This window comes from Aquila chrysaetos, chromosome 3 (assembly GCF_900496995.4).
Source record: "Aquila chrysaetos chrysaetos chromosome 3, bAquChr1.4, whole genome shotgun sequence".
In the NCBI taxonomy this organism is placed as follows: Eukaryota; Metazoa; Chordata; class Aves; order Accipitriformes; family Accipitridae; genus Aquila; species Aquila chrysaetos.
This window is the reverse complement of record NC_044006.1, coordinates 75,478,187-75,492,542: the sequence shown is the minus strand read 5'-3', so window position 1 is coordinate 75,492,542 and position 14,356 is coordinate 75,478,187. Positions and strand designations below refer to the sequence as shown.

Here is a 14,356-nt window from a genome sequence, read left to right as displayed (position 1 = left end):
CTTCATTTCCAAATGAGCAGCATTTATTGCCCTCTGAGACAGAGCTGCCCTGAGCATACACCTATTTATTGCCTAACAAGGCAATAGAGAAGGGCAGAAGACACCGCATTTGCTTTGAAAGAGAAGGGTACTTCCTGCAGTCATTTTAGGGCAAATATTTAATGAGCTGTTGATACTTAGGAATGTACACTGTCCTTTCAATAAGGAGATGGATGAGTAGGAACAAAGCACGTTGTTGGTTAGAAAGCTGGTGTGGTGTTGAAATGTGCTTAGCTGAGAAGCTGGGCAAGAATTTTAGGGTGTCAATAGTGGGTCAAGTTCAGAGCTTTATGGAATGGTGGGAAAAGCAACAGAGCTACCCACAGCCACCATGCAGCACAGCATACGTGTGCTACTGCTGCTGTGAAAAACACAGCCCACTTTGTCAGATCATAGGAAGAATGCACTCAAGATGCAACCAGACTTTCTGAGAAAGAGGCAAAGAGAAGGGACATAAGGGTGGGACAAACGAGACTGAGCAATAATCCTACCAGGTTTCTTCCCTGTGCCTAGTAGCACTTTATATTTTCAAATAATGTTAGCCCAACAAAAACATCTTTCTCCTAAAACTGATGTAGTGACTAGCTGACCTGCCCAGAAAAATGCAGTTCAGGTGCTGGAGGCAGTAATTAACTCAGAGGTGAATCTGTCATTATATTAAATACACATACGTCATACTCCTCAGTGATAATAACTCGGCTCAAGGTATCCCTGCTCATTAATAACTGCTAAGGATTGTCAGTCTTGACGAGCTGCTGAATTTCTCTAGCTCAATATAAGCAGCTTAGATGGACAGGAGTTGGTCTGAGGTTTTGAGGGAGGTAGACACACATAACCAACACACGTGCATGTATCAGCCTCCTGTAAATGCAACAAAACTCTAAAAAAAATTTTAAATAACTCCACAGTAACACTGCAGTGCATCATAGAGCGTCGCTGCACTAACACAAGTCTCTCTTGCCCTCTTTATTGGGGATATGGCGAGTGTTACATGTTTAGGACTTGGGTCAAAGAAGGATTTAGATCAAAAAGTATAAAGGGGCACTTGAGTGATTGATCATATTCCCACCCGACCCACCATAGCTGGCCTGGGAATACATTGCGATGTAAACAGGCTGCCTGAGTCTCCTCGCCCCAGTCAAGGGAAACCCAATCACGAGACCCCTGACCTGTCCCTCCCCGTGTATGACTGCTCCTGTACATGGATGTGACCCCTGTGTAGATCCTGCATTCTCCCCTTGTACCCTTAAACTCTGCGGCTTCCTGTGGTGTGGAAGGTTTGCGGTAGGGCACCAAGACATAATTACGTCATCTTAAAGATATATTTAAGACATCACATGCAATCCTGGGCAATGCTGCAGCTCCTGGTATTATTGATGAAGTTGCGACAGTGCCTTCAGCCCAGTCCCCAGTGCCTTCGGCAAATGCGTGGGCTCAGATTTGCCACAATCAAGCATGAAACCTGGAGGCCTCAAAATCCCCTTTATGGTACTTAGGTCCTTTTACCTGGGCTACCACCATGGATGCAGGAAGAAGAGATTTACACAGAGATTTCTGCAGGCCTCTTCAACAGAAGAGAGATGAAAACTCAGTTTCTCAGTGACAGGTTTATCCAGCACTTTTCTTTTATGTTGCCCAGAAGACATGACCTATCTGAAGGGCTGGTGGCTGAGTGACTCATGCTGAATTTGCCCACAGAAACAGCTGCTCTTCTCCCCAGCCTGGTCAAGGAGGCTTCCTTGATCTTATTTAAAAGCTTTTGATAGATCCCACTCATAATCCTGTTGCTGGGGCACACCTGGAAGATGGGGTAGCACTGAGCAAGCACCGCCTGCTTTGGAGATGCTGAAATTAAGATCTTCAAGCACAGGGACTGGCCTAAACCTACATCTCCGTAACTACAGTGCCATTTTAGACACTCATTTCATAATTGTAACTAAATTCAGGAGTCTCGATCTTGAGCTGATTCCCACCCCACAAGCCTAAATCAGATCGAATCCCATCCCAGCTCTTCTTCTGTTGAAATGTCCACCTTAGCCAAAGCATAATATAATCTGTACTGATGACACAACAACCAAATAATTGCTCTGCTTGTAAGATTACAAGGTACAATTAATTCCCCATCTCACTATCATGGCACTGGAATTCATACAACTGACAAATTCCCAATCATTTTAAAACCTAAATAATGTACAGCACTGTTCATAGCTATGCATTGTCCATTAACTTCTGTGCATGTTGCATGGAGATGTCAGGATAGACTTAGTTTCCAAATACGTGTTTTTGTTTTTCATGGGGTATTTCTGCTTTGAACTTTACATTTATTTTATAGAATCATACAAGCATTTAGGTTGGAAAAGACCTTTAAGATCACTGAGTCCAACCGTAAACCTAAAACTGCCAAGTCCACCACTAAACCATGTCCCTAAGTGCCACATCTACATGTCTTTTAAATACCTCCAGGGATGGTGACTCAAACAATTCCCTGGGCAGCCTGTTCCAATGCTTAATAACCCTTTTGGTGAAGAATTTTTTCCTAATTTTCCAATCTAAACCTCCCCTGGCACAACTTGAGGCCATTTCCTCTTGTTGTATCACTTGGTACTTGGGAAAAGAGACCGACCCCCACCTCGCTACAACCTCCTTTCAGGCAGTTGTAGAGAGCTTTAAGGTCTCCCCTCAGCCTCCTTTTCTCCAGACTAAACAGCCCCAGCTCCCTCAGCCGCTCCTCAGAAGACTTGTGCTCCAGGCCCTTCACCAGCTTTGTTGCTCTTCATTGGACATGCTCTAGCACCTCAATGTCTTCCTTAAGACTTATTCTTATAAGGAGTAAGACTTATTTCTTATAAGGTTGGTTAATCTCTGAGAGAAAAAAATGTTGATGGGAGGAGTGGATATACTGTACTGGCCTAGGTATTACTGCCTTCGTTAAGAAAGGAAGGGTGAGGATATTCAATGAGCTTTGCCCTAGGAAGTTGTTGCCCAAGCCAGTATTGTTTACTGAGAACGAAAAGAAAAATTCTCTTGCCCACTCAAGAGGGGATCTCTGTTCCAACTAGAGGCTAGAGCAACCTTCTTTTACAAGGTGCCTTCATAGAGAGAAGAGAGGTGGTTTTTCAGTAGTGACTGCTGATACTGGCTTGGACCTCTCCTGAGGAGGTGGCCAAGATATAATGTTGTATTTTTATAGCCTCAGGCTATTTCTTGTCTCATTCCCATGCTCAAGACTATTGGCTTTTACATATATATCATCTTTTCACTACTTTAGTTGGCTTTGACAGAAGAGGGAAAAGCATGTCACATCCATGCTCCTGCAAGGGAAACTGTTGTAAAGAAGACATTTCCAGAAGTTGACTTGGCAAACTGAAAATGGGAATATCAGTTTGTTATCTCAGCTTTCTGCTACTGTGCTTAGTCTTCTGCAGAGACAATTTGGCTACACAGGGTAATGGTTTGACCCTACAGAGGCCAACAGCAAAACCCCTGCTGACTTCAACAGGGCTTCGTGCTGGAGGCCTAATTTGCAGAAATTCGTCATGATGCCAATGGAAATTGTTGACAGAAATAAAAAAGCTTCTTACTGGTTGATTCTGTTCCTCCAAAAATGAGCCCTTAGGTCAAACCAATCTGCTGAGCCACAGGAAAAAAAAAAAAAAAAAGAAAAGAAAAGGAAAAGATAAAGAAAAAAGTCTTAACTTACTCTTAGTGTTAACTTACTCTTAGCACACTCAACCTTTTGTGTAACAACAGAAAAAAACAAATTAAAAACAAACAAACAAGACTGCCTGGCAAAATGCTATCACTTTCATTTCTTCCCTCAATTTAATTGCAGTTGTAGACTAAATTCAAACAAGTTAGCAATAAAAAAGCCACACAAGATTTATGTTCTAACATAAAGGGGAATTGAGGTCTATTCAAACAAGAAATCTCCTCCTAAATCAGCTGGGTGCCTTTGACTCCTTCCTTCCTTCCCTATCATGGAGTCTGACAAGCAAGTAATTTTAAATGATAAATTGCTACACTGGTGGGTGGCTCTGCAAATTTTCCTGGAAGATGCATGGAAATATTGGGTGTTGAGGACTTAAGACTATCTGTGAATAAAGAAATTTGACTAAACAAATTCTTAAAATGCCACCTTGATAGAAACAAAGTGGCTTATGATTGAGGTACGTAGCCTTCAGTTTGTGACGGCCTAAGTTGTCAAGTTCAAAGCTTCGGTTAAAGCAATTTCTCATCTATGAATTATAACAAAGAAAAGACCTTCATGGGAATAATAATCTTATGTCTTGATGATGGACCCTTCAGCTTCTGCTGCCCTTAGTGGCTTCAACTGTAAGTCAACCCTATAAAAAGCACGGCAGATAGATCAACGTAACTGAATTCACGGTCACCATCTATCTCGGGAACAGGGATAAGAGGCCTTAAACACACATTTTCCCTGTTAACATGCTGCTCTGCATCAATGGTGACCCAGAAACATTATGCAAGAGTGCTCTTAAGCCTTGGCAATAGCAAATTAATTCAATTTATTTTAACCCCCTTTACTCCAGGTCACAATACATTACATTTTCATGCACCCATCATTGCCTAAGAGCACACACTGGAATACTTACTCCATGACAGCTGTCATTAGGCAATTTATTAAACCATTATAACCTGGATTTGTGTCTAAGCTTGTTGATTAGTTACCGCTTTCATAAAGCAGAATTGTTATTTCTAGGCTGATGAGCTGTGCTGTGCAGCCACACACATGCGCACGCACACTACTTCAGCAAGCTAAGTCTGGCCTACTCCCATCAAGGCTGTGGAAGGATGGAGACATTAGGAAGAAGCTACTGGGCTCACTCTCCATCTCTCTTTCCTGTGCCACCACTTCCACTTGCATCAAGGCTGGACCACTACCGAACCTGGATAGAGTATTATTTCTCTGGTTAGAGTATCATTTCTCTAGCAATAGCTCAGCCCATATGGACCCCAAAGTCCCATGAGATAACCTTGGCCTTTCTTTGTGCTTTCACCTCTTAATGCCAGCTGAAAGCTAGTTGAAAATGGCAAGGCATTTAAAAGTCTGTCTTTGCTAATATGGAGGTTACATGAGACAATCTTTATTTTATGTGCTTGCAACACAGCACAGCATGGCAGGGTCAGACCCTGCACTTGCAGAAACCTTGAAAACTCTTATTAAAATAAATGGAGCTGTACCAGTTTACACAAAAAAAAAAAAAAAGTGGTCTACATGACTGCACTTTACGCCTTGACCACTACCCACGCAGGCTTCCTCAAATATGCTATCTGTCAAATTCAGTAGGAAGCTCTTATGTCTGCTTTTCCTCATATAAGAAGCAAGTTTAAGCCCCATGACTGTGATCCTCAAGGCTATTTAAGCATTTCTCTTCAGGTGATTTTAACAGGGGCTATGTAACTGTCAGTCATTGAGGGACTCGGCCTTTCTATTTTGTCTCTTAGGAATACTCGTTTGATTTTTGGGGGCAGTCTTGTGAGTATTTCTAAGATGGTGATTAGCTCTAGCTGGTCCAGTCTCTGCATGAGATGACTCATAGTTGAGTTTAGACATAAAAATAGAATTATCTTGGTAAATGGGGTAAATATCCCTATTTCATGCTCATCAATCGCAGAATAATGGCACTTCTAAACACATCTTCAGTAATAAGGCAAGTCAACCACAAGGCAGCAACTAAAGAGAGAAGGTGATCAGACTTTTAATAATGCCCTTCCCCACACTTATCACATTTTCTCTCATTATTGGCAATGATGCATTGCTTTAAGGTGCCAACCGGTGACTGGGGCACCGCTGTGTCAGGAATGATAGAGTCACTTAGGCAAAGAAAGTTCCTGCTCCAGAGCTCTTCCACAGTCTAACTTTCAGCCTTCACTCCTGGGTTATTTCCAGGAGCAAAGGAGAAGGCAAGGAGATAACTCATCCAAGCAAAACTGTCTAAAAGCATGTTAGAGCTTGGTCTCCATGGTCTAGACCCTCTCAAGGGTTGCCTGATATGAGCAGTCTAAGGAGCAGGAGGGGCATAACCCAGAATCTGATACTTTCTCCTTGGAGGAATGGATCACTTCACCCATTCTCTGGGGGCCTGACCTGTGGCCAGCTGTCAGGGAGGGAGCCCGGCCAGAGCTCCCATCGAGCTCTCCCTCCGTTGCTTTCTGTTGATTCTGTTGTGGGACTAGTTGGTGAATATCCTGTTTCTCTTCTGTGTAGGGATGCCCATGTTGGCCAACTGATAGCTGAAATATGGCCCTTTCCCCCTGCTTCTCCCACCTTCTGTTACAAACCCCATCTCTGTAAAGCAGAATCCCAATCCCGTGGCACAAACTTTCCCCACTTCCTAGCCTGGCATGCTTCCAGCACCACACACCAAGTGCCTATCTTCATCCCCAGGGCCATTCATTGCCTCTCATTCTCAGAATGATGATGTTTCACCTTTAGCTTCTCTGACACTCAAGGTTTCCTTCACTCTCCATCACTGCATGTTCCTTTCTTCCCCAGCTCAGACCTGAAGCCCACGTGTCCTAGTTTCAGCTGGGATAGAGTTAATTGTCTTCCTAGTAGCTGGTACAGTGCTATGTTTTGAGTTCAGTATGCGAAGAATGTTGATAACACACTGATGTTTTCAGTTGTTGCTAAGTCGTGTTTCTACTAAGTCAAGGATTTTTCAGCTTCTCATGCCCAGCCAGCAAGAAGGCTGGAGAGGGACAAGCAGTTGGCACAGGACACAGCCAGGGCACCTGACCCAAACTGGCCAACAGGGTATTCCATACCATGGGACGTCCCATCCAGTATAGGAACTGGGAAGTGGGGGTGGGGAATCGCCGCTCAGGGACTAGCAGGGTGCCGGTCGGCGGGTGGCGAGCAATTGCACTGCGCATCATTTGTACATTCCAATCCTTTCATTAGTGCTGTTGTCATTTTATTAGTGTTATCATTATCATTATTAGTTTCTTCTTTTCTGTTCTATTAAACCGTTCTTATCTCAACCCACGAGTTTTACTTCTTTTCCCGATTTTCTCCCCCATCCCACTGGGTGGGGGGGAGTGAGTGAGCGGCTGCGTGGTGCTTAGTTGCTGGCTGGGGTTAAACCACGACACCACGTTTCCTTCTTATCCCACATCCTTTTAAGAGAGTTTCAGCTCCAAACTCCACAACTCTTCTACCCAATCCTTTTTATTCTTTACTTGCTACTGCCAGCCCCAATTGTGGTTGAGTCACTGTGCAGGATACGGTGCAGCAACCAAGGCTTCAAGCGTGGCAGCCGAAAACTGCTGTCTCACCAATACAGAAGGAAGTTACTGTTTGCCATAACCTCCGTAGCAATTACCTGTGCTCAGGCCCTCTCCCCACGGCATGTCCGGGATGACTTAGGCCTACTTCATAAATGTCAGTGAGGGCTTAGGCAGGTAGAGACCTGTCCTAGAAGAGACGATGAGATAACGTGTTCCTGGATGGGGAATCTCTGAACAATTTCAAAATCCAAACAAGAACGTTAAAACAGTCTAGGTGCCATTTCCCATGCTCGTGGCTGCTACTGGCCATGGGCAGTTAACATCCCAAATGTCTTATTTGTAGCTTCTCAGTACTTCACACACCCTTCACTCACTGAACTTGCTGCTAAATCCTTAATTTAACTCTAGCACTGATTTTTGGAAACATAGCTGAGGCAATATTTTTTTATTATTATTTTTTACTTTTGGGTAATATTTTCACTGTTAGGGCCTCCGCTAAGGAATGTAGCTGTAGCCTCTTTGTCTCTTGTTATCTCCCCATCTCCTCTCCATTTTCTGGTTCTTTCTAGAAGTGTCTCAATACCTTTGGTGAAGTGAACCTTAAAGCACTGGTGTGATATTTGAAAGAGAATTGGCAAACATACAATGCCTCCATTCCTTCCCTCTGCTTTCTTTCTGTTGTTTTTACTTCTTTGTATCATTTACAGGAGCTTTCTCTAGTTTTGGGGGGGAGGGGTTTTATTCCCCTCTGTCATTTGTTTTGCTGTAAAACTCAGATTGTAGCAGTGATTGGCAGATATGGAGATATCAGCAGATATGAGTATATCAGCAGATACGGGAATAATATTGCACAGAAGTTGTTTGGCTGGTGCAAATCCCTTTATCTAACCTTATGGTAAAAATGTAGACCAAGGAGATGGGTGTGTTAGGTTTGTGTTGTGACAGCAACATCATAGAGATCTTCGGAAGAATCCTAAGTAGAAACCAAATGCTGTCAAAAAGCTCAGAAAGAAGAACTGAAGCCAGTCCATTGCAACACCCATCTCCTGAAGCCAACAGGAACCATTTGGCCGGTTTTCACAGGAATTTATGGACAGGGTGAGGTGGTTCAGGTCAGACATGAGTGGAAGAGCACAGTGAGAAACTTATACTTCATATAAGCAGTGACTTTTCCTTTGCTACTTGTGCTGCTCCTTGGGGTGAAAACCAAATGTGGCTGCTACCTATTATGTGGGAAGAGTGAGGGTCTCCTTCACTCTACACAGCCGAGCAAAACAAGGTGAACCTCATTTCACATTGGGCTTTATTTCCACGGCAAGACAGACTGTAAAGCACTTCCTTATCTCAGGCAGCACCTTTGTGCTTGGCTGGTCCCGTTGAATTCAGTGGAAGGGGTATAATTCTGCAGGAATGGGCTGAGCTACTGAAAAAGTGTCAGCTGATGTATTTACACATTTTGGGGACTGACCCAACTCCAATTAAAGTCAAGGGAAAGATTCACATTGTCTTCAGACAGAGTTCTGCCAGGTTCTTCCCCCCAAGCCAGTCAGCCAAAGTTCAGCAGATGCTGGTCTGTGCTGCTAAGAAGAGCTCATCCCTCCTCTGTGTAGGAGTGGAGTAGATGTCTTCCCCAGAGGATGTAAACCAATGAAAGGGCTAAGTCTCTAATATTCATTTCACTTTTATACAAGTGCATAAAAAGGCTTCTACTCTTCCAGTTCTCCAACAGCCTGCATATCGGGGCACTCCCACATGAGGCAGAGAATATGGACTTTAGTAGCCTCAGAGGGGGTGCACCAGAAAAGAAAATGTGTCTGTCTTCAAATTCCATATATAAAGTTCATTTAGGGGCCTGTAGCTGTTATCAATTTGGCCTGAGGAAGTTCACGTGAAAAAACCCGATTTTTCACACTGAAAATATGAGATATGTGTATATGTTCACAATTGCTGAAAGTCCCACCCTACTTTGCAAAGAAGAATTTTTTGTTGGAATTTGATTGTCTTACTGGAAAGCAAAAGGAAAAAAGATAAATGATCTAGTCTCCCTTGGCTGAATCCTCAGCAAAGGCAAATTTGCAGAGCTCAGAAAAAGTCAGCCTGAATTCAATCTGTAGAACCTGATCTTTGTTTATATCAAACTGTCAGCTTCTTTGTCTTCAGCGAGGCTGGAAAGGTTAAGTGGTTCATCATTATGCTATCCAGATATTACAGTAATGAAACTATATCAAAACCTATCCATAAACCCACAAAAAATCAAATGAAATGACAATTGAAGTGTTCAGTTCAATCCTTCTACCAGGTTTGCTGCTTTGGCTACTGTGTTTCACAAGGTCTTCTCCAGGGAGAGAAGGAAAGGGGAAGACAAAGCGTGGGAATGCCAAGACAGAAGATCACTAGGCCTAAGAAAACTAATGTGAAAAACTAAAACTTGTAAGGAGGCCTCTTGAGTTTGGCAGTGAAAAAAAAACCCAGAAGAATGCAAGCAAAAACAGGCTGGAAAGTGGCGCAATTTTTCATGCAGTATGAGTAATCGTTGGATGCAATAAAGCCATGTGTGGCAAGTTTTCCATCAGAAATGACCTAGTACTGAGACAGAACATATTCTGAACGAATCAAAACGAATAGTTATTGAAGAAGTCGGAGTAGGTGATTTCACAGACCCCTCCTAGCCTGACCATCTCTACATCTCAGTGCTTAAAGCCCAGACTGACTAATGCACTTGAGGATATGCCTATTTTTAAGAAATTTAAGACAACAGGATGATTCAGTTACACATAATTACCGACATACTTTATGACTGAAGGCACGACAGAGAGAGAGAAAGTGGTTTTGGTCTGCTAAGGACTGTTGGTACCTTGGGCAATATGCCGTGTGTATATGTGGCCATCAGCTTCCTCTGCTGTTTCTACCCCTCTAGAAAATTCAAGATCCCTGCAGTGCTTTGCTTCCCACTGGAAAATCCCACAGCGGGCTTTTGGAGGGCCAGCTTTCTCTGAAGGTCAGTCTACATGCTTCTACATGAGCCGAGGGATCCCCATTGTGCCTAAGAACAAGCCTAATTAATTAATTTGGGCAGCTGGGGAGAGGAGAAGGTGTGAGGGACATTTGTAAAGCTACTGCTGCTGAGTTTCCTTGGTGCAGGACAAAGGGCCTGGGCCACCTTGCGCAGGTCCTGGGATCAATGAAAATTTAAGCCTGTTACATTTAGTTTTGAAAACAAGCCTCACTTGCCAACTCAGGGTTTCTGCCCCATGAAAACAGGTTGAATTTTTCACGCAAGCAGCAAGACTTTTCTTTCCCCCCAGGAGTGGGTTTATCAAGAAAGAAGGGCCAAGGAATTCAAGGAGGCTACGGGTGCCACACATCACTCTGTAAACATCACCCAGTGCATGGTGCATGTTCTGGCTCACATGATGGCTTCCTTGATGCTCATCACATGTATTTTGGCTGCATTGGCCCCAAAATGCTTACTGCTGCATTCTCAGGCTCTGTGGCCCATAGAAATGCCCAACAAATTTTTCAGGGTGGTCATGCTGAACCCAATGGTAATCCAAAACTATTTGAGTTTAAAATGGCATAGAGTTAACACCGTAAGTGAGGTTTCCCACACTAGGTAAAATGAAGTAAAAATGCTATTGCGGCAAAGCCTATAAACAAGTTTTTTTTTCGATTACATATACACCTACATGTATTGGAGTTCCTACTTGATTGGAGCACTGACACATTTGTTGGTGGAGAGCTTAAAATATTTTTGTGTGGCTGGTGCATAAAACGTAATTTTAAGTCTTCTTACTGCAACAGGTAATGCCAAATTCAGGAATTTGGTCCCTTCATCAGAAATGCTGGGAGAGGTCTCTGTTAATTTGTTTTTTATAGCCCTGAATCTGTTGTAGAAGAGGGGTGCCTTTATCCTTTTTCCCTTAAAGGAACTAAGTGCAGTACTTTCTCTTCTAATAACTGTTATTGCTTTGGTTTTGCCCTCTTTTAAGACAGAATGGTGGTAGGACCATTCAGTAAATTGAACTGTTTGTTCAAATCTCTCCTCGGACTGAATGAGCTGAAGGCCCTATCTAGCCATTATACACAAAACCCTCAGTAAATTGTGTATTAGGCCCTGGGTATATGAACTAGAACCCACGTCTCCCAAGTCAAAACTTTATCTTGCAAGTTCAAAGAACAAACAAACCAATTATTTAACCTAACTCAAGCCAACCTAACCCAACCAAACCCACATAAACACAATGGATTTTATAACTATTTCTGCAAACAGATGAATATTAGGAGGGGCATTTTGACTGCATTTCATGTACGTATTTTTTCCCTACGACCTAAAAGGTTGTCCAAAATGTTGGGTCAAGACAGGTGCAGATTTTGCGAGGGGTATGCTCAGCCTAGTGTGGTGGAGACAGATTTGTTCCACATATTTTTATAACCCTTGTGTATCATCCAGCCATTCACCCTGAGCTGGCATTTAACATGAAAATCCTCTGATGGGGAGAAACACACACAATGGTGGTAGCCATGGGTCTGCCTGAAAGCACACTGGCTTCCAGGAGCTGCGGATTCTGCAGGACAAAGTCCTGTATTTATACACAGAAGTATTTCTGGATGGACGGTTGAAGCAAACACTTCTCACACAGCTTTCTGCAGTCTTGCCTCAGTCACGACCCAGTGCAAAGCCCCACAGGGTGAGAGGTTAGTTCAAACTCCATGGCTCATTGGGTTCTTGGCTCCTCTGCCAATTAGCATGGGCAGTTATCTGTGGCAGCAGACACCGGGCAATTGTTTATTCCAGTTTATATGTCATTCTAACCATTCACGGACCTTCACAATAAAACCCCATTGCTAAAGAATACAGATCCCAGTGAACCACAGAGGAGGAAAAAAAACCCAGAGGGTCACTGCAATGGGAACATGTCGTGCTGCAGACAGTTCTCGGGGAAAAGCTGGGAGCAGGCTGCTCTTTGGTATCAACTGAGAGGTGCTCAAGCAGAAAGGTCATTATAACAGCAGGGACAGGACTCAGGGTAAGGATACAGAAAAGCCAGAAGGCAAGGAAGAAACTGGGTGAATGGAAGAGGAAAGAGAATCTTTTTCTGGTGCTGTATGACATAGAAAAACAAGTCCAGAAGGGATCTGCTGGCCTGCTGTGCCCAGTCCCCTGCTATTAGCAGCGAGCAGCTCATCTAATGTTATGAATTTATTATGAAGGGTTCCTTTTTTTTTTTTTTTTTTGGATGACTTCTGATCACATCTCTTTATTTTGGTGATTTCAATTTCCTGCCTAAATTTATTCATGACTACTGTCCTCTTACGTCAATATGGCCTTTAGATAAACAGCTCTTCTCCCTCCTTAATGTGTGCTCCAGCTGACAACACTGATTTTGAAAGTGAAAAAAATATCCCAACTCCTTTATTCTCCCCATTTATCATCCCAGTGGGGAAATCTCACGGTTGCAGACAGCTAGTGTGGCTACAGATCCAGATGAAAAATAGACAAGGATGTCTACACACACAGATTTCCTGCCTAAACTCCTGCAGAGACCTGGTCACTGCAATCAGTGGAGCTCAGAGAGCTATCCAAATGCAGATGCCTTCTTCAGAGAGAGGTGAACAGCTCTCCAGACTCCAGTAAGTATATTAATTAGAGCTCAACTGACGATGGTTGCACTTTACACACGTAGCTCATGTATAGGTACTTACCTGTAGATACCTGAAGTTAGTTATCTGAATCTGGATCTGACTCCCACCCTCACTGAAGGGAAAGGATTTATTGAATCCCTAAACACAGGACTGCAAGTCTCCTTTGACCAGGATATCCAAGAAACTAGCATGGGACTGGGAGATGGACACTGGACTGACAGGAGCCCCAAAATCTTGTAGAGACGCAGTTGGGGGTTTGACCTCAGAAGGGACCAAATGCATATAAACTTTTGACCCTCCTAATTTATTTTATGCCTTTTCCATACAAATTAACCTGCAGCAATCATGTTTTTGTTTCTTTCAAGCAAGAAAAAAAATTTGAAGTCTTCCCAAAATACTGTCTCATGCATTTTGCAAGGTAATTTTTGGTGCATTGTTTAAGGGGGCAATAGAATAAGGTGGAAACTTCAATGTGCATGACTACTTACTGAACTCACAAAGCAGTGTTCAGATTCTCCACTTTCAAATAGGATGACATCTTTTATGAAGACTGCGATAGCTCTCATTATGAAGGACATGAAGAGGTGCATATGAATATAATTTCGAGTACAGTGTAGTTTTCTGTTGGGAAGAGATGAAACAACATTTCTTAATAGCAAGGCTTCTCAAAAGCATTATTTATCTATTTACATATTTCTTCTGCTGAGACACAGACTTACAATTAAACATTAGAAACCCTCAGACAGACTATGTTCTGATGTAAATCACTGCAAATCCACTTAAGCCTTTTTAAATCCACAAAACATGTGGCAATCCATACATCTGCAGCAGTGTAGCAACAGCTTTTCCAATTCTCAGAACAAAAGGTCAAAATACAGAATGACAGACAACAGGTCCACCACACTGCTCTCCACTGGAAAAGAAATGGTTTTGACTGAGCAAACTGCGCTCATGATAAAGGTCTGTTTTCTACAGAATGTTTGTACTGCAATAATTCTTTTCAAAGTGAAATGTTCCTTCAGGAAGATAAATTCTTAGCAGCTGCTGCCAAAATTAACACATATTACAGGCTTTCTGGAGCAACATGAACTATATTTTCACTTTAAAATGGCTAGTTATTAATGATATTGAGAATAACATCAGGGTTTTTCTGTCCCTTGCCCACTAATAATTTTAAGAAGAATTCTGATCAAGTGGGTCTTTTTTTTCAAGTGAGACTTTACATCAGCTAAAGTGAAAGGCCTAATACTCTGGAAATGGGTACTTTGTACAGTCATCAGAACCACAACAGACCTCACTCAGCAACATGATCAAATTACCACCGCTCAGTGAGTCACTGTGCATTGGCAGAGTTTATGCTCTTAATCTCTGATGATGGCAAGATAATGTGACCAAGCCGAGTCCTCTGTACTTGCAGGTGAGG

General features: G+C 42.8%; 1 protein-coding gene across 1 annotated transcript in view; it reads right to left on the bottom strand.

Annotated features, from left to right (window-relative positions):
- LOC115339543 (vasoactive intestinal polypeptide receptor) overlaps positions 1 to 14,356 on the bottom strand; it is a 122,189-nt gene that overhangs the window by 27,063 nt on the left and 80,770 nt on the right. The window contains exon 6 of the mRNA XM_030009683.1: positions 13,422 to 13,554. Coding sequence (XP_029865543.1) covers positions 13,422 to 13,554 — 133 coding nt within the window. The remainder of the gene's footprint in view (positions 1 to 13,421; positions 13,555 to 14,356) is intronic.